Source organism: Pelophylax lessonae (assembly GCF_965119305.1).
Source record: "Pelophylax lessonae genome assembly, chromosome: 8".
Classification (NCBI taxonomy): domain Eukaryota; kingdom Metazoa; phylum Chordata; class Amphibia; order Anura; family Ranidae; genus Pelophylax; species Pelophylax lessonae.
Window position 1 is genome coordinate 164,201,530 of NC_138775.1, and position 27,498 is coordinate 164,229,027.

Sequence of the window (27,498 nt, forward strand, 5' to 3'; positions counted from 1 at the left end):
GCCTGTCATTCTCCCCTGTGTAGAAACAGTGATCATATGGTTCTACTATGTAGGACCGTTGATCACTGTTCCTACAGCTCAAGCCACAGCCAATCACAGTTAGAATCACGCCCCTAGGGACACACACCACCCCTCCCTCTCAAAAAAAGTTAACCCCTTCACTGCCAGTGTAATTTTACAGTAACAGTGCATATGTATAGCACTGATTACTGTAGAAATGTCACTGGTAACCCCAAAAATGTCAGTCAAGGGTCCGATCTGTCCGCCGCAATGTCGCAGTACCGCAAAAAAAACGCAGATCGCCGCCATTACGCGTTAAAAAAAAATGACAAAAATCTTTCCCTTTGTTAGTAAACGCGATAACTTTTGCACAAACCAATCAAAATACGCTTTTTTTTTTTACCAAACATATGTAGCATAAAAAAATTTGCCGAGAATGTTAAATTTTGATTTTTACATTTTTTGGGAATTTCATATAAAAAAAATGTGAAAAATATTGCTATTTTTGCAAAATTGACGCTCTTTTTTTGTTTATAGCGCATGATCAAAAAATCACACAGGTGATCAAATGCCACCAAAAGAAAGCTCTGTTTGTGGGGAAAAAAAGGACGCCAAATTAGTTTAGGTACAGCGTCGCACGACCGCGCAATTGTCCGTTAAAGTTACGCAGTGCCGAATCGCAAAATAGGCCCTGGTCAGGAAGGGGGTAAAACCTTCCGGGGCTTAAGTGGTTAAGGTTAGTATTTCACAATGAGCTAGTATGCGATGCATACTAGCTCATTATGCCTTTTGTTTTACAGGGTTTTTTTTTTATTTTTTAGGTTTTATAACTTCTTTTAACCCATATTAAGCATATAGTGGGTTTTTTCGCAAATTTGATTTGAAACGTGGAAGTGTAAACAGTGAATTTGGATATTTACTTAAAATACATGCCATGTAGCATTTCATTGACCCTTTGTAATTGTTCATCTATTGTATAATCAAATAACATTTTAGTGACTGCTGTTTTTTTTTTTCTCAGAACACTCAAGAATTATCCCTGTTCCAAGCGTTTAAGAAAATACCATGGCGAGATGAAGCCAGAATAAATGTATTGTAACAGAATTTGCCATTCCTCCTGAAGAACTTCGTCTGTTAATTATTATGTCACATAAAGGCCACCAACCTAGTAACACCAGAGATATAAACAGTACGTATGTAATATCTGCATGCAAAAATGTTAGGTCTCTAGTAACACACAAACTAGAGCCAAGGTTAAAGCTTCAGAAGAGGGAGACCATAGTTGAGTCCCCTGGTGTGGAGAAGAGTTCAGACAAAGATGTCATTCATCAGCCTGAGTCTGAAAGACACCTGACTTTACAGAGGAGGCTCAGAACTGGATGCACTGAAAAAGATGACGCAGACAAAAACCCAGGTGAATGTAGTAAAGTCAAAACTCTCTTTGGAAAGCAGCAAGTGAATTATGGATTAACACAATCCAACATAGTCAACAATACAGCAAACAATCAACCAGAATTTAGAACAAAAGGTTTCAATGGTGCAAATTGGAAACCTTTCCATCCAAAATCTCTTGTAAATGGCTTAAAAACTCAAAATACACATGTGTCTAGATCTTGTGAGGACGTTAAGGTTCTTTCTGGTAGGAGTGCAAAGGGAAATGATACATCCAATAGCTCTGGCAACACTGGGCACGATTTAATAAAGACTCCTATTGCAAAAAATGGAGGTTTGGATAAACAGAAAACACCAAAGAGTGGAACGTCTGGGCTCTTCAGGTCTGTATCGACAAAGGAGGTAAGAAGCCCTGCCATAACACCGAAACGTCCAGTAAGCACATTACCTACCACTCCGAGAAGGATACCTGTTACAAATGGACGCCCAGAAAAAACAGAAGTACCCACGATTCCATCTGAATCTTTACATGGTAAAGATGAAGCGGTCAGCTTGCTTTTTAATGATGCAAATGAATATCACAAAGAGGAAAACTGTGCAGTGACTGTCGCCGTGAGAGTTAGGCCATTCAGCAAAAGGTTCGTAAGATACATTTTTTTGATGCTTTATATTTCTACACTGACTATTTGTGTTCTAGGAATCTTTTTTTCACACTATGGTTTCCCGTTAAAATCTGATGCAGCACCTACTTAACAACCACTATAGGTAAAGTGACCTACTGAACGGCAATGTAGGCAAAGCGACTTACTGATACGTCGCTTCCTACTTCTGGGTTTAGGGTGTGCGCATGTACCCCCCCCGGTCAACTCCTGTTGTGACTGTACACAGCGTTAGGCTGTCACCAAGTCCCAGCCAATGATTCACGGCCGGGACCCGCTGATTAGCTGTGTACATTCACAGCCAAGAACTCTCTATTGACATTCAATACAGAGCTCTGTACAGAGGGAGCGATCTGTAAGTTTCTCATCTCTGCAAAGCAGGGATGAAAAACCTGAGAGATCATTAGTAAAAAGCAGCACACTTTACACACATTACACATAGTTAGGCACATGTTTAACCCCTTCTCAGCCAGTGTCACGAGTACATTGACCATGTAGAGCAGGGATCTCCAAACTATGGCCCTCCAGATGTTCAGGAACTACTATTCCCATCATGCCTAGTCATGTCTGCGAATGTCAGAGTTTTACAATGCCTCATGGGACGTGTAGTTCCTCAACAGCTGGAGGTCCATAATAAAAAATAATTGGCTGCACTCCACCCTGCATCCAGATTCGGTTTATTGGACGAACATCCCAAATGTTACAACAGTGTACAGGTAGATGCGTTTCACACACTAACAGGTAATGAATAAGCACACCTGTTAGTGTGTGAAACGCCTCTACCTGTACACTGTTGTAACACTTGCGATGTTCGTCCAATAAACCTTTATTATTGTATGCGGAGGCGAGCCGAGGCGGGCACCCGTTAGCATCATTAGGCTTCCTTTTTCTCACCTGGAGCATTGAGTCTTTCTTTTCTTGGATATTAAGCTGGAGATCCATAGTTTAGAGATCCCTCATGTAGAGTATTATCACTGTATTAATGTCACTGGTGATGTCAGTGGCAGCTAGTCAGTTCCCCCAACGTCAGTTAGTGTCCGAATGTCCATCGCACTCCCATTTTAAGTCTTTGATCGCTGCCATTAGTAATATAAAGAGTTATATAAAGAAAATAAAAAAATATGAAATAAAAATAGTAATATAAAGAAAATTAAAAAAGTAAATACTCCAGTATATTTACCACAGTTTGTAAACACTAGAACTTTCATGCAAACAAATCCATATACACTAATTGGGATTTTTTTAAATCAGAAATGTAGCAAAATACATTTTGGCCAAAATTTTATAGAGCCATATATTTTTAAAATATATTTAAAAAATGTATTGGTTATGTTTTATAGCAGAAAGTAAATATTAGTGTTTTCTTTTTCTTCAAAATTGTTAATATTGCAAAAAAAAAAAAAAAAAAAAAAACTGCGATAAATAAATACCACCAAAAGAAAGCTCTATTGTGTGAGAAAAATTATATAAATTGTGTTTGGGTACATCGTTGCGATTACCATGCAATCGTCAGTTAAAAAAGAGTTCCCGTCTCCCGTGAAAGAAATTTAAGTTTCTAAAAAATAGCCACTCACATGTCCAATGATCCAACGGTGTGCTCACCCCCAGTCGGTTTCACCGGCTGTCTTCCTTCCTTGGCGCCGGCATCTCAATTATGGGCACCCAGCTGTGACAGCGCTGTGCATCCTGAATAGTGGATGCAGTCTTCTGGGACCCGTAGGTGTACCAGAAGACTGTAGGGAGGGAGGAGAACTTCTTCTGTTTCTGATCGCCTAGGCCAGTGATGGCGAACCTTGGCACCCCAGATGTTTTGGAACTACATTTCCCATGATGCTTATGCACTCTGCAGTGTACATAAACATCATGGGAAATGTAGTGTTAAAACATCTGGGGTGCCAAGGTTTGCCATCACTGGCCTAGGCAGTTGGAGCAAACGTGGGAGTGGGTACCTGTGAGAATCGGGTACCTCCGCTCGCCCCCCACTTCTCAAATTTGCTAATTTTTCAAGTGGATTGGGGAAAGAGCCCTTAAAGCGAAACTTTTCCTTTTGGGCGGAGCTCTGCTTTAAAGTAGCAAAGTGCAGATTAGCAAAAAATGGCCTAGTCTTAAAGGGGGTAAAATCTTCCTGAGCTGAAGTGAATAAAGTAGAATTCCAGTCTCATTCCAACTAGCCTTAAAAATGTCCCCTCTCCTCTTCTAACATCTGTAATGACTAATTTTGCTTTAAAAAAAAAAAAAAAAATATATATATATATATATATATATATATATATATATATATATATATATATATATATATATATATATATATATATATATATATATATATATATATATATATATATATATATATATACACATACATACATACAGACTATTCTCAGGCAGCTGTGGTCCGGCCATGTAATCACTGTGTCAGCCAGTGGTGGATGCAGAGAAGAGGGGAGATCACTCGAGAATGGGTGACATCACCGCTCCCAGGCATTCCTAGCCAAAGGCTCTAATGTCACAGCCACTGTCAGCGCACCTTCCTCTCCCCCTGCAGCAGCTGCTGGCTGACACAGGAGAGTCAGATCACATGACTTGACCAGAGTGTATATACACAGGTTAGTTAGCATAGGTGTTAAGAAGGGGAAGATGCCATTTTAAAGCGGAGTTCCACCCAAAAGGGGAACTTCCACTCATTTGCTTCCTCCCTCCTGTGCCACATTTGGCACCTTTCAGAGGGGAGGGGGGAACGTGTACCGGTTTTTGGCCACCTCCTCCTCTCCCCCCCCCCCCCCGCCCGCCGAGCAAATTCCAATGCGCAGTGCACTTTGTGCATGTGCAGTAGGGACCCGCCCTTGAAGCCGCAAAGGCTTCACTGCCGGGTTCCCTTACCGGCAATGGTGGAAACATCAGCTGCGGTGCCGATATATACCTGGACTCCAGGACAGGTAAGTGTCCTAATATTAATAGTCAGCAGCTACAGTATGTGTAGCTGCTGACTTTTAATTTTTGGAGGGGGAGGCTGGAACACCGCTTTAAGTTTAGGCTGGTACTTTTAATTACGGTATGTTTTCTCTTAGTCCCCCTGCAAGTCCCACAAATACCGTTTTGATCCTGCCATTAAAGTCCACCTAATGCAACTTCCTGTGATGTGGCAGCAGTGCTGCACTGCTCCTGAATTCAAAGCGGAGTTCCCATTCTCATGTAGGCTGTTCCTACTTGCACTGCAGGGGGGCGAAAAATGCTACAGGGAATGTAGCTAAAAGCAATCTCTTCAGTAGGGGCACAGATGGCAAAGTCTGAAGAGAGGCTCCAATTCATCCTGGAGTTCTCTAAAACAAAATAAAACAGTTTTTTGGCTGGAGTTGGACTTTAAGGTTTACAGAAACAAGTTTTTATAGCAAGACTTTAGATGCCAAAATTTGTTTACATTATTTTTAATGAATACATTTACATATAACAAATACTGTGATGGATGCACACGGGGCACTTGCTCGTGTCACTTTGTATAAATTAGGTTTTTAAAAATGTGGTTGATTGTTTTTGACTAGTAATGTAATGGATTAATCTGTTAATAACAATTCTGGTTGTCCTAGGGAATTGAATGAAAAAGCCACCCAGGTAGTATTTATGAATGGAAAGGAAACCGTTGTTCAACCACCAGACTCCAAGGAACGCCATAACTTCCTCTTTGACTTTTCATTTTGGTCCTTCAATAAATCCGATCCATACTATGCAGGTCAAGAAGAAGTATATGAGAAGCTAGCTGTTCCTCTCTTAGAGTCTTCTCTCCAGGGATACAATGCTTGTCTGTTTGCCTATGGACAGACTGGATCTGGGAAGTCCTACACGTATGTAAAACATTTTTGAATTGTGTGCTGGATAATAATAATAAAAATAACCAAAAAAAAAAAATAATCAAATTCTAGCTCCAAGTTTTTAGAAATCTATCAACATTGGTTTATATTTAAAGTGTATATAAAAGGTTTAACTTTTGAGAGAAGAAAATGACTAAAGAAATCAGGGAGATTTCTCCATTTCAGTTGTCGTCATCAGGACTGGAAGCCCCCTGGCAGTGACACAGATGGCAAAAATAAAACAAAGGGGTTTCATGGAATCATTTCTCACTTCCGTTATTTTCTGAACGAGGATTGTGGGTTCGTTGTGGTCACATGCACCGCTCTATGCCCACACTACATATCCCATAGTCCTCGGCCCATTTCAAGAGTGAGAAACAGAGGGTGGCTACACTCCTATTTACAGTGGGGCCATGGAGAATAAATGCAGCCACCCTCTAAAAAGAAGTTTGATTACAGCATCCAAAAAAAAAAAAAAAAAAAATTGGGATGCGGCTAAGCAATAGAAAGTACTCTTAAAGTTAAAAATACATACCTGAATAAAATATATATTTTTTTCAAGCAGAGTTTTGTGTCATTTAATGGCATTTTCTTTTTCTGTTGTTCTTTATAATGCTGTGTTGTATAATATCTGAGGTATGAGTTATTTAGGACCTTGAAAAAGTTATGTTGTAATGAACCAGTTTTCTGAATTGCATTAGAGATTACAGTATTGTCCTGAACTTTTATGTATCATGTTGGCATGATTTTAATAGCACTAAGCTAAACTTGCTCTCTTGTTCTTGTTTTGTTGCAGAATGATGGGCTTTGATGAAGAAGTAGGCATTATTCCAAGATTCTGCAATCAACTTTTTTCCCGGATTCAGGCAACAAAGCAGCAGGTACGGAGTGCCACTTGTATTGTACTTGCTTTAATAGCGATGGATAACAAATGGATCTAAAACTACAAAATACACTAAACCTATTACAAAAACATTACCTGACAGGCAAATATGATGGTCCCTTTTCCAGAGAATTCTCCTTTAGCTTAGTGAATGAGGTGAAAAGTCACTTTGTGAAGGATACCCTATCACGTATATCATGGAAAATAAGAAAGCTGTATTGCTTGCATGCGACTGGAAGTCTGCAAAGCTTCTCCTCCTTCCCTAAGCTAAAGAAACTCCCTTTCTGTAGAATATACCGTAATTTTGGCGTATAACACGCACCTAAATTTTAGGAGAGAAATTTCAGGAAAAAAGCTGAAATTTAAAATAGCTTTGAACTCAGGACATTTTTTTTTTTTTTTTAATCAAATGCAGCCTCGCCAGCGCAGTGCCCATACATGCAGCTTTGCCAGCGCAGTGCCCATACATGCAGCCTCGCCATCGTTATTGACACTATCCGAATCCCTTCTAAAAAAGTCCAGGAAGCAACGGCGAGAGGTAGAAGGGGGCGGGCAGCGCAGAGGAGAAGGATGGACGCACTGTCATCGGAAGTGCCGGCGCCTATGATAGACGTCGGCATAGGAGGCGGGACTTCCGATAACAGCGCGTCCTTCCTTCTCCTCGGTGCTGCGCGCCCCCTTCTACCTCTCGGCGCTTTTTTTTTTTTTTTATATCGGCGTATACCACGCACTGTTCTTTTTCCTCCATTTTTAGGAGGAAAAAGTGCGTGTTGTTATACGCCGATAAATACGGTATATGTTTTTACAGGGAGGTCTAAGGACCTGGAGGTGAGAACAGGAAGTGGGAAGTGATGAAGGGAAACTAAAAAAAAAAAAGGTTTACACCAGGCACATGGCTGGCTGGAAATAAACAAGTTCTTTACAAGTGTAGCACTGCCCCCTTGAAGACTGACAGATTTCACACTTACAGGTCCCCCTGAGTTACCATTGGCAACCTTGACCTCTTTGGCCTATCCAATAATCAGTCCAGCCCCTGTACTCACAATACTGTTTTTATAGGGTCTCCAGTGTCTTCCCCCTCAGTCAGCTCTCCTGGACCTCTGGGTTCAGCTCCGTTCCTCTGGCCTTCGTGCCACTGCTACAGAGGAGGCAGCCGCCACCCTCCCTTCCGGGACTCTGCTCTCCAGCCAAAGACCACCGCAGCACGTGTGCTCCTGGCTTTTATACAGTATCCCAGAATGCACTGAAGCGACCCACCCATGCCAATCACCAGGACTGTACCAAAGCCTATGCATCCATTTGTCAGATTTCTTCCCACTGTCCAACATGCCTTCCTATTGGACCAGTGTGAAACACTCTCTAGACATAATAAATCTCATACTGAGCACAATGAGCAGACCTCACTAACAGATCCTGCTCTCTAATAAGCAACGAGCAATAAAGATTTGCCTGCTGCTCCTCTGATAGGCAGACACAGCCAAAAACTATACTCTCTCACTAGCACCTACCTAGGAGGGTGCTACACAAGGTTCTTCTGACTACTAATCATTGATTCTACAAAATCTACATGGTGACAGAAGTGAGATTGATGAAATATCATGGCTCAGAATCTAAGTGGCATGCAACCCCTAATCTTTGATAATGAAATTCGAAAGGGAATGGGAAGTGTACAGCAAAAAAAGGGCTCTCAGACAAGTCAAAAAGGTATAAGCTTGCACTCTTAATTTTACTGGTTGAGATGCACTAGATAAATATGAGTCATTTCATTTTTCAAGACAATGAGGACAAATATCTAATGCAAGAAATTTGAGATGTTTTTACCACAACATAATGTAATAGACAGACATGTTTTAACATGATGGCTCAGAAACCAGATGAATGAGACTGCTGGCTAAAAATTTTTTTATTTTGGTGCGCTACGATGAACTGATACGTGACAGGATTGTATGTGGTATCTACAATGATGCCGTTTGTTCTCAGTTGTTAAGGAAGAAAAATTTGACACTGGAATTCGCCATCAGAACATGTATGTTGTTTGAACATTCTGAAAGGGTCACTAAGGAACTCAAAAGAGAAGCAGAAGTGTTTGGTGCAACAGAACAAAAGACAATGCAGCAACTGTCGTAGTAAACAAGCTACTGAGCGCAACAAGTGTCCAGCTTTTAACAAAAGGTGTAACTCGTGGAATCATTTTGCAAAATGGCCGACATCCCTTTTTTTTTTTTTTGGTGCATTTAGCACACGTAATTGCGTATGTTGCGCCATGCGCCTCCGCGCACTAGGCCTGCACTTTCTGGCTTCTTAGGCTGCCTCCCTCGTTTTGGACAGTGCACGCTATGGAAGACACGCCAGCCAGCCACCCACAGCCCCTGTGCCAGCCAGCCACGTCAGCAGGGAGCAAGCCACGTCAGCAGGCACGCGCATTAGGCTGTACCGTTTCATCTAAGTGCATGTGATTCAAGACTGGAAGCTTACCAACAGTGTCCGTTCGAAAAGAGTCCTCATAAAATTGGTCATTCCAGGAGCTGGTTGTTGTACTGCATGTACTTCTGGACTGAGTTGGATTAGATTTAAGTGCATGCTGTCTGGTAAGGCCCCTACCATGCTTGAAAATGCAACCTCATTTTCAAGTAGAGAAATCAATAACTTTGCTCGCCAATGGGATTTTCAGCACGTCCCTAGCAGTCCCAATTACCCTAGATCCAATGGTCTTGCAGAGCGTAGTGTAAGATTGGCCAAGCTTTTCCTAGAGAAATGTCCACGCAATGGTTCTGGCATTTATGCAGCCCTACTCAACCTCCTAACATAACCTAGGGATGGCATGCCTTCTTCGGCACAACATTTACCATCACCAAGAACCAGGACTCTGATTCCCATGGTCCCATCCCAGCTCCTGCCACGAGTTGAAACTGCTGTTCAGGTTGCTTTGCTTTATGTACGCTCAGGCAAAAAGGAAAAATAAACCATGACAAATCGGCCAGACGCCTTTCTCCTCTGGAGCCTAGGCAGGTGGGAAGGATGGAGACTGTAAATTAATCCACAGACACGACGTGGTTCTGCACTCCGTCCTTTATTTCACCTCCACACAAACTAAACAGGAAGGGGAAATTCATCATAGAATAGGAGGGAATACTGAAAAAGATGCAGTAACCGAAATGACCACAAGATGGCAGTATATTAAACAACTATATCCCTTGTACATGAAGTTAACAATCTCACTCTCTTCTTAAAGCGGAGTTCCGGGCACAAAATTCAATTTCTAATAATTACTGCATTGTATTCCTTACTCTCCGCTGAGTCAGAATTGGATATTCCCATAGTTTTTTTTTTTTCACTTACCTGTTTACAGAGGTTTGTATACTCACCTTTCAAAGGACTTTCTCCCTCCTGTGCCTCGGCTCTCCTCGTCACTTCCTGCCGCAATGCGTCCTGGGAGCTCTTCCTCGGCCCTCCCATGATTCACTTTGCAGTCACATGGGCGGCCGACCACTGTTCTAATTCCTTGACTCACAGGCCTACGCCCACTGGAATCAGGAAGAAGGGAAGACATTTCCCCACAACGGACTCGGCAATCCACAACAAAGATGGCGCCGCACATCAGAAATTATATAAAGTAAGATTTTATTCTTGCAAACTCATTATTTCACCATTCTAACCAGGATTAGCGGATGTATCGATGTGTAAGGGTGATTGTTAGGGGGAGATTGAAAAAAAAAAAAACGATTCTGTGCCCGGAACTCCGCTTTAAGATAAAAAGAACGGGTGAGTTTGACATAAAACATTGTCACACAAAAATGATTTTCAGAACACAGTAGCATTCAAGTAAGTGTGTGTATTTAAACAAACAAAAAAATACCAAGATATATGCTCAATGGACCAGATTTTACAGTTTCCATACACCCTCATACAGCGCTTTAAGAAGCATAAGAGAGGAAGCACCTTTTTTCGTCAAACAGTCAGCAAGTTGTGACTTGGCTGTTGACCAACGCACTTCTTTGATTTTATTAGCATGTATGAGCTCTTTGACACCGCTTATTTCTAATCTTAGTCTCTTCTCTGTGACCTGTTTTGTAGACTTAAGAGCGTCAAACAGGGAATGGTTATCAGTAACACAGATAAGAGGAAGAGCATTAAGATCAGCTTTACCAGTAGTGAGTTCAGAGTAGAGCATAGCCAAGAACATAGCATTGTCAATACCATCTGACATGGCAAGGGTTTCTCCTGCCAGTGTGCTTCTTACCACACGTCTAATTTTTTTAGATTGCCAAAACAGTGGGGAGAACTTTCCTGATTTTTCCATGAGGGCAATTAGAGCCCCACCCTGTGTCCCTCCATCTGGAAGATTGCCCAGTGAAGCATCACTGAATACTACCAAACTCAAATCCTCACTTTTACCCAAGTATTGAAACTTAAGTGTTACCTTCTCTGATTTAAGTTTACGGATCACTTTGTTCACTTCATGTATGGACTGAACAGTAGCATTCTTAATGTTGGATGCTAGGCTACATGTGTCAAACATAACATCCGGTCTTGTTTGTTTAGCAACCCACAGAACCTGTCCTATTTTGGATCTGAGTTGTTCTTTCTTTCTCATTCAGTGGGGCCTCTCTCTGTACAGCACGTGTTGCCTGCAAATGAATTGGTTGTAGGTTTTCAATATAACTGTGCTGATGCACCTGTACTACACCACCCACAGTAGCAATGTTCATCCCCACATATGAAAAACTCTCACACTCTTCACGACCCACGTGAAATGCAGATTTAAGCACAGGGATGACATTGGTTACAAAATGCTCTGAACCTGCCCAAAAAAAATCATCCACATGGCATGCCAGTACTCCTGTTACCTCAGACTGCTCATTCTGCCAATAAAACACTGCAGGATCAACCCGTGACATTTTACCCCTACTGTTCAGCATGAGTTCTTTGACCTTGTTGTACCAGTAGAGGGAAGCATCTGCAAGTCCATACACACATTTCTTTAGTTTCCACAACACATTGTCCACACTCGCTTCTGGTGGGGGACGAATGTAAATGTCTCTTGAGAGTTCAATTCCCTGCAAAAAAGCAGACTTAATATCCATAGAGTTCACTTGCCATTTGTTTTGACAAATAACAGCTAACAGCAGCCTGAGTGATTCTGATGCACATGTGGGAGAATCTTTCTGTAGTTCATGCATATTGGCCTCTTCAAAACCTCTCGCCACAAGACGGGCTTTGGGAACAACACCACTAGAAGTTTCCTTTAACGTACAGACCCATCTAGTAGAGATACATTTCTGACCTTTGTCTGTGACTACTTCATAAACATTATTAATTTGCCAGTTTTCAATCTCTTGTTTTTTAGCAGCATCAAAAGAAATGTCTTTGGTGATAAGTACATCATCATCGGTGTTTTCACACCCAGTGAGAAGATCGTCAACTTGTGACATGTCTAAAGCTTCCTTTTGACCCTCGCTGCCATTTGGTTCTAGATACTGCACATTGTACCAGTTTCTATATTGCCCTCTTGCTTTCCCTGCTCTGCCTAAGACTCTGGCAGTGTGTTCAGCACCATCCTCTCTGTTTGTAAATGTCACTGTCTGACCTTTTCTCAGTTGGACACCCATGGAACCCCCTGTATTAGTATTAGTTTGTCTCACATCTTCTCTATCGTCAGTTTCTGTGTTTTCAGGGATTTGCACTTCGCTATTGACACTCATTTCATCATCTGAATTCTCTGAACCATCAGTGTGGATTACATTTTCTTTTTCTTTACTATTTTCAGTGATATCAGGTAGTACAGGTGTATCCTCATCCTGTGCATTAACTTTATTCAGTCTGGACTGGTGTGCTCTAACAAGGATACCACCATGTCTGACAAACACTACAGAGCCATCTTGACCGAAAACTACAGCTGGACCTTTCCACTCTGTACTGTCTGCTCGTTTGTAGTACACTCTGTCTCCTGTCTCATACTTTTCATCTGTAGGCCTGAGCTGCTTTCGTAAAGCTCTTTTTATTCTTTCTGAGCATTCCACCTCTGTGAATGCTCTTCTGGAAGCATGCAATGCTGCTAGGTGCTGTCCTACTCTAGTACTCATAGAAGTGCCTTCTAGAGCAGGCAGTTCATTAACCAAAACGGAGGGAAGATTAGGATTGTGACCAAACACCAGCTGGTGTGAACTATAACCATGCACATTGATCATACTGTTTTTGGCCATTAGAGCCCAATCTAGAGCAATCTGCCAGCCACACCCATTTTCCCTTTTCACCTTCAGGAGGATCTCAGTCAGAGTCATGTTGTGTCTCTCCAGCAGCCCGTTGCTCCAAGGACTGTATGCCGCTGTGGTCTTCATCTCGATGTTGAATTTTTCTGCCATCTCTTTTATCTCCTCATTGTTGAACTCACCACCGTTGTCAGTGTATATCCGTTTTGGGGCACCATGAACACTTATCCACGAGTGAATGAAAGAGTTGACGATCTCAGATGCTTTCTTTGTTCTCACAATGTTTCCAGCGCTGAAGCGTGTGAAATGGTCGATGATGTGGAGGTACCATATGCCAGGTTCCAGCTCATGTAAGTCCATTGCCACCGTCTCATTATACTCTGAGGCTAAAGGCAAACCGACAGCAGGCCTGGGCTTGGTCCTGCTGTATCTTTGACATACCTCACAGTCACGGATAATCTCTTGCAGAATAACTGGACAGTCTTTGTCAGTATTTCCAGAGCTGAGGATAAGCCTTTGCAGCCGGTCTGCAGAGGCATGGCCAAACTGCTTGTGAAGCTTCAAAAGGACTTTACGCTTCTCTTTTGTAGACATCGCTGCTGTGATGACAAGGACTTCACTTTCATTGGTGTCCACTTCAGTATTACCATCTCTAATGTCAACACAGTAGTGTCCCGAACTAGTGAGCTCAAGAGGCACTGGTTGCTTGAACATGACAACTTTGTCATTCTCCATGTCTAAGACAGTTCCCGCTCTCTTTAGAGCCATTTTGCTCAGCAATAAAGGAATATCTACAGGAACAACTTCCGTTTCAATGTGACATTTTGTTGGTCCGATCTTAGCGGGAAGCTTTACCTTTCTGTTGGAGTGTACCACCTGACCATCACCAAATCTGAAAGGTCTGCAGCTTGAAGATTCTGTTTGCATCAGTTTGTTTATTTGGCTTTGGCTCAGGTCTTTCATGTAACTATCCAGCCACTTTTCACCACAGACAGTACGTGTGCATGCTGTGTCAATGATAGCTGATCCCAGTGATTCAGTTAGGAAAATCTCAGAGTCCGTCATAACTTTTGTAAACAGTGTAATGTTACATTCCTCAACATTTTCATCTTCTGCTAGCTTTACTTCATTTCTCCGATGAGGACAGTCTTTGGCCCAATGGTATGTGCTCTGACAAATTGCGCATTTTGATCGCTTACCATATTTGTCGAGTGGGTTAGTACCTTGCTGTGGTTGCCACTGTCTGCTCTGTGACTGGCTGTTGTTCCGTTTGAATTTACCCAGTGGCCTCTGCTCCGTGAAAAACGCTGCATCTGGAGTCTCACTGCCTCCGCTCACTCCACTGGTTTTTCCTCCGAAAATCTGTTTTAACGCTGACTTCATGGATGCAAATGTTAAATCTGTGCACGCTGTAAGTGCTAGTTGCCTACTCTTTTCTTCAAGACAAGCCGTGTCCAGTAGTTTAAATGCTAACACAGCATCAGGCAAGGTCATGGTGTACCTCTTCATGCGGTTGTATCTCTGCTCAAAGTCTATGATGTAGTCTGTCATGGACACCTCGCTGTCTTTAGAAATCGAGTCGAAATGAGAGTACGCTTCATAAGCCCGGTCTTTTTCTTCTCTCAAAAATACAGAGTCCAGCTTAGCTATCAAAGTTTCCATACCATTGTCCTCGTTTAGATCCCTCGCAGGTATCTCCAAAGCGGTCTCTCTGGCTCGCCCCTCAAGCCCCAACACAACCGCGAGTGCCTGCTTCTTCTTGTCCAGATCTGTAACAAGTTTCCAAATACTAAGTTCATTCTTCCAGCACTCGTATGGTCTGGCTTCGTCAAACTTAGGCGGTACTCTATAGTTGGAAACCATCCTCTGCTACCATGTAAATTAATCCACAGACACGACGTGGTTCTGCACTCCGTCCTTTATTTCACCTCCACACAAACTAAACAGGAAGGGGAAATTCATCATAGAATAGGAGGGAATACTGAAAAAGATGCAGTAACTGAAATGACCACAAGATGGCAGTATATTAAACAACTATATCCCTTGTACATGAAGTTAACAGAGACCACCCGTGGGTTTGACAAACTGGCCACAGTTCATTGAAAGGCCTGGCAACCAAACAGCTATGTTGTCCCTTCTGAAGGTAAGACCTATGTATGGAACCGCCGTCGCCTTCTTCAGGTACCTGACTCATACTGTACTGCTGCTGCCCATGTGCCTATGATCACTTCAACTCCCCAAGCACAGTCATCTGCTGCTGTGCCCATCAACACTTCTGAAAATGGATGTAACACACAACCACAAAAAAATGACAGCGACAGGCCAGAGGTTTCTGACTTGCAAGCCCCACAAGTTGTTACTCCATCTGGAAGAGTGTGTAAACCCAATCCTAAATTCCAAGACTTTATCACATACTGACTTTTACTCAGCATTTTTGTTTTATATTGCAGTTATTATTCCTTGCTATGCTGCACTCCTTGTTGGTTCTATATTTAATATTTGGTTATATATGCTTATCTTTAAAAGGGAAAAGATGTAGAATGTGTCTGTTTTTACATAGAGGTCTGAGGACCTGGGGGCAGGAACAGGAAGTAGAAAGTTATGAAGTGTAACTAAAAAAGGTTTACACCAGGCTCATGGCTGGCTGGAAATAAACAAGTTCTTTACAAGGTTCCACTGACTACTCATCATTGCTTCTACAAAATCTACACTTTCCCAGTGAAAAAACCTATTTGCCTTTAGTATATCAACCCCAAAGCGTCTAGAAATGGGACCCAATATTTATACTTAATAAATTCATACTTCACATGAGTCCACATGAATTCATTGGGTGCATGTCGCTTATATCAAATCACACAAGTATATGGAGTACCTCTTTGCATTACTTGCTAAATAAATAAAAAAAGTCAAAACAACCTGCCAGAAGTATTGTGGATGTTGAGGTCATTAGAGACTGTTAATGAACAGACCCTGTCTAGTAAATGTGTTGTGAGATAAACAAGGTACGATGGCTGTTCAGAGCATTTTTACATGATGAGCAAATATGTTTGTCCCCTGTTTACATACATATTATTAACATGTACATAGAAACCAGGAGATTATATTTTTATATATATATATATATAAATTTTTTTTTTTTTTTTTGCACTGTCATTGATGGGGCAAGTTAATAACATGAAGCTAAGCTTTGTGAGATGTATTGAATACATTTTTTTTTTACTAATATTGAAAAGTGAGCTTTGTGGGTTTTGGCAATCATAATGCATAATCTGATGTTACCTTTTGGCTTTGCTATAGGTCTCCTTTCATCTGGAGATGAGTTACTTTGAAGTGTACAATGAGAAGATCCATGATTTGCTGGCTTTTAAATCTGATAATGAGCAAAAGAAGCAAGCAGTAAGTGTGCATGTATAGTAGTTTCATCCAATCAGTTTTGTTTTGTGGGTTGGGATTTGGAATGCTCAGCATTCCCAGGATCTAACTGGAAGGCCTGTAACATTCACAAAAGTCATTCTCCTGCGCTCAAAATGGTGAACCATGAGGTGTGTATTGTAGAGAAACTCTTCCTCAGCGCCTGCAACCTTGCTGCTCCCTGAGGACAATCGATATCTTTAAAAACTGCAAAACCTCAACAACTAGAGAGGGGCAAACTGACCTAGCGCATTACCAAAATGAGTTTGAACATAAAATAAAAATTGTCATACTCTCAACTTGTGAATAAAGTACGCATGTCTAAGCAAGTGGAACCCTGTCGCCTTCAGAACCGCTGCATTCTACCAATATGGGGAGAACAGGAGGCTTCTGTAGTTTGGCTGACATGTTTTAAGAGCGATCCCTCTTCCTCAGAGCCAAGATAGTCATTGAAACGTGTCAGCAAAACTACAAACTCCTCCTGTTCTTCCCATATTGGTAGAATGCAGCGGTTCTGAAGGCAAATGGTTCCACTTGCTTAGATATGTGTACTTTAGCCATGCATTTGAGTATAATTTATGTTCAAATAAAATTTTATTTTGGTAATGCTCTAGGTCGGTGCGTCACACTTGTTGTTTTCAGGCCTGTAACATTGCCTTTGCCTGTGAGCTGCGGGTGGTGGGTATTTTGATGCAAGTTCCGCTTTAAGGGGGAAGTCTACCAATAGACACACACCTGTCCAAATCATAATCCTCAAATGTGGACGTCCTATCCACTGAGATAAAAATAAAATGCAATCTGTAAATAAATGATAGATTTATAATCTGCACATATGGAAACATGGTAGCTATGATTATTTAACTATATATAATCTAGTATTGAAAATGCTAGCTGCCTAGTTGTCATGCCAATCTAAGACTTCAGTATTTTTGGAGCAAATTAGCCTAAATGGGCATCTCACTTGCTGCATGCTTTTTCCAGGTGAGAGTCCCAGAAGAGTAGCAGCAGGACATCCAGGGAAATATCACTTTCAGATAGAGGTCAGAAATGGCAACTCTGTTTCTCTTAGCAAAGGTTTCCTTGTAGTGTGTTTTTTTTTTTTTTTTTTTTTTTTTTTTTACCTTCTGAATCACTCAAGTAGCCATTGTTGCTATCTGAAAATAAAAGCTAATGGATATCAGTATGTTCCTGAATAGGATTATTGTGGCTGTCCCAAAGAATGTATAAGCAGTAAATATAGACTTTTTAAAGTTTTACCTTTTTAGGAACATGTTCTACCTATATTTAGGGTGTAAAATGTTCCAAGAGTTTCTCTTTATGTGACAGTGGGCGGGGGATCTTCTCCCCACACCCACTGTCACTTTTTGAAAACACTGTGGCTGTGCGGGCTCCGCCCACACAGCTGCATAAATCATTTACAGAGATCTGTGAATGAAAAAAACTACAAGTAGCGTCAGCCATCGTAGCAGACGTACTTGTAGTTTGAATGAGCTGCGAGCGCGCTGCTCAGCACGTTTTGTAGTTCATTCAATTCTCCTCTAGCTTTGTAACAGCCAGTACGGGGATATGGGCACAAAGATAGCCAAAGACTTTGGACGAGCCTGGCATTGCTCTGCTGATCATGGGTGCAATTCTCTGCAGGCTCCAGTACAAAAAAAGAATAAATAAACATTTTTTTTTTTTTTTAACCTTCAAAAATATGTGCTTTTTTTTTTTTAAATTTATTTTTGAAAGGTGAAATTGACCCTTAAATTTTCCTAAATATTAATGATCTATTTATTAAATAACAAAGGTTAAAGCTATACTCTGACCAGACGTGGTAACTTTACATTTAGTTAAAGATACCGAATAGCTGCTGTCTACAACATCGGAATAATGATTCCCTTGTTGAGTTACCTGCTGGCTTCCTATATTTCTTGGGGCACCAACAGCAAGATCTGCTGGCTGTCTTTCTGCCCAACTCTCACTCTTTTCTCTCCAAAATGTAACTACACTTTCTTTTGCAATCTCCCATAATATAATTAAAATTAGAATGGGATCTTTTTTTTAATTTATAATGGCAGGTGTGGATACATGGAAACTCAAGCTCCAAGATCATGCCACTGGATTCCCTGAGAGATGTCAAAACTTTTTTTTTTTTTTTTTGGGGTGAACTTCACTCACATGCAGTGTTTATACTCTACATGGCCAATAGAATATGCGGGCACCCCTTCAAAATATTGAACTTATACTGTTCATGCTAAATGCTACGGATTACAGTGATGACATTTTAGATAATTGTGCGTTGCTGGCTATGTGACAACTGTTTGGGGAAGCCTCTAAACTAGACATGGTTTGATGAATTGGGTGTGGAGTTACTCAAGTGTCTTGCAAAGATCCTCAACTTTTTGGGTCAAACTAGAACACAAATCCTTGCAGGCCCAATACGCACTAATTCCCACAAACACGTCTATATCTTTAGAAAAGCCTTTGAGAATAGTGAAAATAGCGGAGGCTGTTATAGCTACAAGGGGAGTTATTGATGGCTGTGTTCTTGAGTTGTCCAGCATGCTTATAAAGGTCTATTGTTTGGCCATATAGCGTAATTCTCTGCATACCTGTACATAAATGCATTGTAATATCACTTAATTGTAGAAAGCCTTTGATTCCTGTGGTTTTGGCTAGCATCATATTGCATATATGCTGAACTATACATATCCATTGTCTATATTGTACATATCCATGCAAGAATCTTAGTATAGTGCTTTTGTAAATATTTTATTATATCTTTTCATGTGACAACACTAAAGAAATGACACTTTGCTACAATGTAAAGTAGTGAGTGTACAGCTGTATAAGGGTCCATTCACACTATCGCGACTTGGTCGCCTGACAAGTCGCGGTCGGTCGCTCGCCATTGAATAGTACAGGACCCGTTCTAATAGGAGCGACACAAGTCGCTCCGACTTAGGAAAAAGGGTCCTGTACTACTTTGGGGCGACCTGGAGGCCACTTGCATTGACTTCAAATATATGAAGTCCCTGCAAGTCGTGCACCGCGACTTCCCAGGTCGCCCCAGCAAGTCCTGTCGCACCAGTCTGAATGGGTGCTAACAGTGTAACTTTGCTGTCCCCTCAAAATAACTCAACACACAGCCATTAATGTCTAAACCGCTGTCAACAAAAGTGAGTACACCCCTAAGTCAAGTCCAAATTGGGCCCAAAGTGTCTATTTTGTGTGGTCACCATTATTTTCCAGCACTACCTTAACCCTCTTGGGCATGGAGTTCACCCGAGCTTTACAGGTTGCCACTGCAGTCCTTTTCCACTCTTTCATGACGACATCATAAGGCTGGTGGCTGTTGGGAGACCTTGCGCTCCTCCGTTTTTCTGTTTCAGGATGCCCCACAGATGCTTAATAGGGTTTACGTCAAGAGACATGCTTGGCCAGTCCATCACCTTTACCCTGGGCTTCTTTAGTAAGGAAGTGGTTGTTTTACCCGAGATCATGATGAAAGACTAAGACGGTTCCAGTCTCAATAGGGTATAGGCAGGACTCCCAACATACTAACAATAGATCACAGAATCCCTGCTCCAGGGTAGCAACATCAGGAACATCATACAATAAAAACAATGTGGTGAAGTAAAGAGCAGGCCTAGATACACCTCTCTGGGGCCTGGACCCATCTATCCCAGATTTTGTTGCATTTGGATGGACAACCATGGTGAGCATATATCAGCTTCTTATAGGGCAAGGTGTTAAATTCCCTAAGCCAGTCATGGAAAGACTTTGGGGCCAGTGTTAAAGGAGAGCCCATGGTGTCATGCAGGAACCCCACCACTTGTTTTCAGAAGCCTTACAACACTGGGCAGCTCTAGAGGAGGTGGTAGAATGTGCCCGGCTCCCTCCCACACAGAGGGCATGTACCCGAGGTGTCCTGATGGTATTTAGCCATCATGATAGGTGTCAAATAGGCCCTGTGCAGCACAAACAGCTGGGTCAAGCGATCCAACAACTTTGGGGGCACCAATTTCCAATTGTCGAGAGCGTCCTCCCACTCCTCATCCTCCACAGGTCCCACATCCCCCTCCCACTTAGTTTTGTTGGCATAAGCTAGTACCGTGGAGGAGACACCTGAAACCTTTTAACATTAACGAGTCACATGACACTGGGGAGGGAAAATGGCTAATTGGGCCCAATTTGGATATTTTCACTTAGGAGTGTACTCACCTTTGTTGCCAGCTGTTTAGACATTAATGACTCTGTGAGTTATTTTGAGGGGACAACAAATTTACACTGTTATACAAGCTGTACACTCACTACTTTACATTGTAGCAAAGTGTCATTTCTTCAGTGTTGTCACATGAAAAGATATAATAAAATATTTACAAAAGTCTGAGGGGTGTACTTTACGCTTGTGAGATACTGTAGTTAATGCCATTTAGGCATTTGTTGATTCTGCATGAGCTTTGGCTGATTTTGTTTATTTTTTGTATTATCTTGGTAGCTTAGAGTGCGGGAACATCCATTGCTAGGACCTTATGTGGAAGACCTCTCAACGTAAGCAACAATTTTATCAATTGTGTAAATAGCTTTTTTTATTTAAATCGGCTTATTGTTGATCGAGCAGAAAGTATTTATGGCAACCAAAGAAATTCTTTGATTTATGAATGCTAATGCAGCATCTTTTTCTCCTCATTTTTTTTTTTATTGTAGCAATGTAGTGTCTTCATTTCAAGACATTCAGGTGAGATTTGACTCTTTATATTATGTGTCATTTTACATGATCATTTGTTCACCATTCACAGTATTTTCAGTGGTTTGCTAGAAGGACGCACCTCAAATTTGGCAACTCGTAGGGACTGTTTGTTTTTCTTTGGACCTACACTTTATACTGGTATTTATACGACTCTGATATAACTGTGGACCTAAACAAAAAAGTGAAGATTTTACTTTGTATTGGAAACATCTGGAAATGATAATTGTGCCTAAACAGTGCCCTGAAAATGCACCTTTTTGTATGAAGGTGCTTAGGTACTCCTGTGCATACAGCCCCAAAGCTGTATATCTGCAGCGTGAATCTGGGCCACTACTGCCCATGACTGCTAGTTTCACGAGATTTTGTAATGTCACTACAGGCAGTCCCTGGGTTACAAACCAGATAGATTCTCTAGGTTTGTTCTTAATTTGAATTTGTATTCATGTTGGAATATATAATATATATTATTTATTTTTTTTTTTTTTCAGTGTAACCAAAAAATATATATATATTTTTACGTTTTTTTTGAATAGCATAGGGAAGGGTTAACACCCCTGTAATGTTTGTATTACTGTCTGTGCCCCTGTTCAGAGGTTTTCCCCTCTTCTTTCTGTCCCTGTGACAATTGGAAACAAGGACTGGTGATAAAGCTTCAGTGGAGACACCTTTTTCTCATGAGAACTCTTACAAGAGTGAATTTTCCTTGCCAGGGGTAGATTTCCTCTCACTTCCTGTTGTCTCAGGGCTCCCACTTCCTGTTGTCTCAGGGACAGGAAGTGCGATTAAATCATTCTAATGAGGATACAGACAGCAGTAACTCGAAAAGGCAGGCACCCCTAGTTTGCACGAGTGTGGTAGCATTACAACTATTGGAATGCTGCGCAGAACAAGATAAGTGTGAAAGGGTGCTCTGGGGGAATGCCTATCATAAAGTCAAAATATAAATGTCCCAATAGCAGAAGAAAGAGGAGTTAGCCAGGCACTTGGGTAAACAACAAGAAGGAAAAGCACCTTTAAGTGTAGCAGCCAACCAATATTTATTATAAATAAGCAGGTACTGTATAAAAAAGCTCAGCGGTGGATAGATATAAGGCTCATCAGCAGGATATGCCCGTTTCTTGTGCTTTCTCAGCCTGCGGCAGTGGTCCCTGATCCTCAGAGCCATGGTATCCAGTAGCTGGCAAGATGGCCGCCCGGTGGTTTCCGGGACCATTGTGGAATGCAAGTGCCTGGCTATAAGTGACGTCGCACTGCCTCAGTTTGTAAGTACGAGTCGTACATAAGTTGGATGTATGTAACTTGGGGACTGACTGTACTTACTGGTAAAGCGAGGTTGCAAAGCTCTACCGCCACTTAAATGTCCACCTCCATACAGACACCGTGCAAAATAAGTCTCAGTAATAGCCTTATATTAACATTATATTAAGGCTACCTACAGCGCTTGCTGGAAATATTTAAACAACCCTCATCGCATATACGTATGAACAATTGTGATGTATTCAAATCATATTGAAAGTGCTATGTACAATAAATATCCGTAATAGTAAACCAATATATAACATCAAAGGCTTAAAAATTGTAAATAGATACAGTACTCAAATATATTGTGCCAATATTAGTGACAAATACACTGTGGTGTTTGGTTAAAGGTGCACGTGACCCATATGGGTTAATTCAAGTCCATATACAGTGATTGTAGTGATCAAAAGTTCATAAGAATTTTCTTTGTGCAGGTATGCTCATCCAATATACTCAAAGTGCAGGTGCTCACTGTGGATCTTATTCAATCCTCATTTGTGACATCTATGTGGCACAGGTATCTCTCCACCGTGGTAAGGATAAATTGGGTGACTTACCAGAAATAGTGGGTCTCATATGCCTTATAGCATTAAGACCACTTGCGCTTGTGTAGCCCCCAAGGCCAAGATGGCTTCCCCTGTGACTTTCTGGTAGAAGGGTGGTATAGGATTCCTCCTGTCCTCTCACCTCAGGGTATGGGCCAGGGTACAAAAAGAGAAAAATGCTCCGGATAGTGAAGTATTGTTAAAAGGCTTTTATTCCCAATCCGTGGGTAAAAAATGGCATATAAAACAATGCAGAGCAGTAAACGTGACAGACTGTACATCCTAGACAAGCTAGCTGCAGAGTGGGGAGCGGAGGTTCCGCCTTGCGTTACCACCTGACGTAACGGGGTCACGCTGTGCGTTCCAATCTAACGTGTTTCGTCACTTCCTGTGATGTCGTCGGAGATCAGAGAGTTAAAGTAAAAACCAAACAAATCTTTGCTTTGTAATGTTATTTTGCAATATACTTCAAATAAAGTATAAGGTAGCCCTGTCTTTTTACTGTATTTACTGTCTAGATATTTGCTGTAGTTGTGTTTAGATGTCTAGCTTGTCATTATTTATATCATATATTTTTTTTTGGTTTTAGAGTTGGCTTGAGTTGGGTAACAAACAGAGAGCCACAGCTGCAACGGGGATGAATGACAAAAGCTCTCGATCTCACTCTGTGTTTACACTTATCCTAACCCAGACCAAGGTAATTAATGCTTTTTTGTTTTTCTGGTAAAGGTGGCATTTCCTCTTCTAAACTTGTTAAAATGTACTCTTGTGTATGTCTTTTCATAGACTGAGGTTGTGGATGGGGAAGAACATGATCACAGGATTACCAGCAGGATCAACCTTGTGGATCTGGCTGGGAGTGAGAGATGTGCATCAGCAAAGACCGAAGGAGACCGTCTAAAGGTAGGAATATTTAAAGAGCAATATGTACCATAGTATTGGGATTGCTGAAATGTTGAACATAAACTTAAGTTAGGCTGACACCATTAATATATTTACATGGCAAGCTTTTGAAAGCTTTAGGTTTGTTGTTTTTTTTTTTTTTTTTTTTTTTCAAACTTGGAAAGCTTTAACACCATAATTTAGCATGGTTTAAAGAATCGATCGACTAACTAGTTGACCGGTCCTTTTTGAAATTTTGTTTTATCTAGACCCTGTGGCCTTACAACCAGCAGCTTTTATAGGTTTGTTGCACTGATAATTAGTTATTTTTCAATTATTTATCAATAGGTTGTGCAGGTAGTGGATATATAATTGATTCATTTATATTCCATTTTTTTTTAAATTAAAATTTAATGGAATTTTGTGTTAGCCCTGGCCAGCTGTCTGTTTTTTTTTTTTTTTTTCTTTTCGACTTATTGAACAGAAATGGCAAAATGCTTTCAATGGTATCTTACACAGACTAAAAGGGAACAAATTCATAAGTTCACCGTCAAGGTGTACATAAACTTTAAATATAGCATTGAGAGTGTTTTTGTTACTTTTACGTCCTGCCACAAATCATGTGCAGTCTGCAGTTTCAGAAGCCCTGCAAAAGCGATCTCCATGAACTACAGTACACCTCAGCTTTTCAGCAATTCAGCTTTTCAGAGCCCAACGCAAGTGTAAGCTAGGTCTAACGGAGCCCCCAATAGCAGTGAAAACCCAAGAAAAATGTTGTCTGGACATACATTTTAATGGTTACTGAGTGTTTGTAGCCACAAATAATAGCACTGTATTTACTTTTTTTGGTACACAGGAGGGCATCAGTATCAACAAATCGCTACTTACTTTGGGAAAAGTGATCTCTGCTCTTTCAGAGAGCTCACAGACTAGGAAGAGAATTTTCATTCCATACAGGGAATCTGTCCTTACTTGGTAAGTGAGATCCTGGGATTCACTACTGTCTAAAGATCCTTTTAATCTGTTAATTATATCTAATCTTTAGTCAGTCTGTTTTTAAAATAGATCTGTTTGGAGAGAAATGTGGGAGCCACTAATGCCAATAAGATTTTCCTCCTGGCTTCACTACCTAGTGAGTCCCTAAATGGGAACAAGCATGCGGCCAATGAAGTCGGAAAAGCCTGAAGACTTTTTCTGTGATATTCTCAGTTAGAGACTCAATAGGTGTCATCATCAAGATCATGGTGATGGTGCCTAACCAATGTAGCAACTTCGCCTCTGTTTCTTTCCTTCCTTAACTGTGAAATGCAATTACCCCCCCCCCCCTTTTTTTTTTTTTTTTTTTTTTTTTTTTTTTTTAACCAGTCTTCATAGACCAGGGCTTGACAAATTTTCCTGAAATCTAGGAGCCAGCTAAAAAAGTTAGGAGCCAGTTTTGTGTTTTTTTTTTTTTTTAAACAAATAACCAAGCCAAAATTATTTCCAAAAAATAACGTACTAAATTTACACATAAAGACGACTAGAACCCCACTCTCCTCTATAGAGCAATCGGATGGAAACAGACTGTCTGTCTGTTTCCATCCGATGCCATCTGATCCGATCCACAGGATAGATAGAAAATGGAACCACCATCCGTCTGTTTTTGGCAGACAGGATCAGATGGCGGCAGATTACCGCTCCATAGAGGAGACTGAAGGGTCCAATCAGGTCTGCCTGAGAAACTGACAGGCGGACCTGTTCAGACAGCCCGTGTGAAAGGGGCCTTCAGCTGTGGCATGGTGATGAGGGAAAAAAAAAATTATATTATATAATCTTTTTTTTTTTTTTTTTTTTCTTATAATTGAAAAAAGAAAAATATTTTTTTTTAATAATAATATTAACCACACTCCCTGTCCACTTACCTTTTTAAGCAAAGGTAAGTGGACAGGGAGATTAAGCCTGCAAAAACTTCCCTCTCATTTCCTCTTGGGGAAGGAGATGGACAGGCAGGGGAAACAACCATTAGTTACTGCTTGTCAAACTCCTGGCCACCACAAGAGGGTGCCAGTTCCCCGTTCTCTCACTGAAGAAGGCCGAAAAGCCTCGGCCTCAATTTTCGGACGGCGTGGAAGTCCGTGGACTCGGTGAGTGGTTGGGGGGTGCAAAAGGGACCGGACACCTCTTGGAGTGCACCCCAGGTGCCAGGTCGCTAATTCTAGTCGCCATTGCGACCTGGCGCCCGGGGTTTGTCGAGCCCTGCCATAGACCTGCTTTTGGAGTTTATGGAGAGCTGGTAATCATCTAGTTATTGTTTTTTTAAGCTTTATAACCTCAAAGCCTGCTGGTTGTGGGAATACCTAATGCACCTAATGGAGCAAGCACCATGCCCACTTACATACACTGCACTTAGTCACTGCATCCCACTCTGGTCCTCTAGTGTACACCAGAGCGCCAGGCTTTTGAGGGGGCAGGCAGAGCTGGCTGTAGCTACCAGCCACTTGTTGAATGGTAGAGCCAGCTGTCAATCAAGCAGATGAGTGGACCCCAACAATATTCTAAATGTGGCATAGCTCTATCCCATCAGCTGATGGCAAACAATAGACTGCTATCAACTGTCCGGGTCACAGAACTAAAGCCAAAAGAGAAGTAGGGCAAAAGGTTTTGTCTATATTTCTTTTTTAAATCCTACTATAGTGTGGCTGTAATTAACCCCAGATTTGTAGAAAGTTGATTTAGTCTGGGGCCTAATGGGAATATCTTTTGGGAGAAAATATTAAGAAATCAGTTTCCCTTCATATTTATTGCTCAGTTATTTATATGTGTATGCATGTAGCTGTGTGACAACAAAGAAAATTAATAACCAAAGGCTGCACAAGAAATGTACCTAGGTGATACATTTATTGTAATCCAGGCCCAGTAGTCATGGGACTTCTTTATTCCCTAAACATGGTGTAAGGTGGAATTATGCTTTAGGTTAGCAAACAATAGAGGTCTGTGTTTTTGCAAACAAACCTGTTCAACTTTTTTTTTTTTTAATTTATTAACTTTTTTGTTTTAATAGTGTTTTTCAGAAAAGTGAAAAAATTAACATTAATTTGTAGAAGGAAAGCTGCAACTAGAAATGTAAAGTAAATGCTGTTCCAAGACCTTAGAAAAGTATAGATTTACAGTATCTCACAAAAGTGAGTACACCCCTCAGTTTTGTAAATATTATTATGTTTTCATGTAACAACATTGAAGAAATTACACTTTGCTACGATATAAAGTAGTGAGTATACAGCTTGTATAACAGTGTATATTTGCTGTCCCCTCAAAAAATAACTCAGCACACAGCCAATAATGTGTAATCTGCTGGCAACAAAAGTGGGCCCAAAGTGTCAATATTTTTGTGGCCACCATTTTTTGGCACTGCCTTAACCCTCTTGGACATGGAGTTCACCAGAGCTTCACAGGTTGCCACTGGAGTCCACTTCCACTCCTCCATGACAACCTTACAGAGCTGGTGGATGTTAGAGACCTTGCATTCCTCCACCTTTCGTTTGAGGATGCCCCACAGATGCTCAATAGGGTTTAGGTCTGGAGACATGCTTGGCCAGTCCATCACCTTTATCTTCAGCTTCTTTAGCAAGGCAGTGGTGATCTTCTGAGGTGTGTTT

At 41.2% G+C, this 27,498-nt stretch overlaps 1 protein-coding gene across 1 annotated transcript in view; it reads left to right on the forward strand.

Moving 5' to 3' along the window:
• Positions 1 to 1,018: 1,018 nt before the first annotated feature.
• Positions 1,019 to 27,498, forward strand: part of KIF14 (kinesin family member 14) — a gene marked incomplete at its 3' end in the record, with an annotated part of 104,550 nt that continues 78,070 nt past the window's right edge. Inside the window, exons 1-9 of the mRNA XM_082266606.1 lie at positions 1,019 to 2,030; positions 5,636 to 5,890; positions 6,693 to 6,777; positions 16,286 to 16,384; positions 20,886 to 20,938; positions 21,095 to 21,125; positions 23,571 to 23,678; positions 23,768 to 23,884; positions 24,720 to 24,838. Of these exons, the coding sequence (XP_082122732.1) occupies positions 1,144 to 2,030; positions 5,636 to 5,890; positions 6,693 to 6,777; positions 16,286 to 16,384; positions 20,886 to 20,938; positions 21,095 to 21,125; positions 23,571 to 23,678; positions 23,768 to 23,884; positions 24,720 to 24,838 (1,754 nt within the window). The 5' untranslated portion in view covers positions 1,019 to 1,143. The remainder of the gene's footprint in view (positions 2,031 to 5,635; positions 5,891 to 6,692; positions 6,778 to 16,285; positions 16,385 to 20,885; positions 20,939 to 21,094; positions 21,126 to 23,570; positions 23,679 to 23,767; positions 23,885 to 24,719; positions 24,839 to 27,498) is intronic.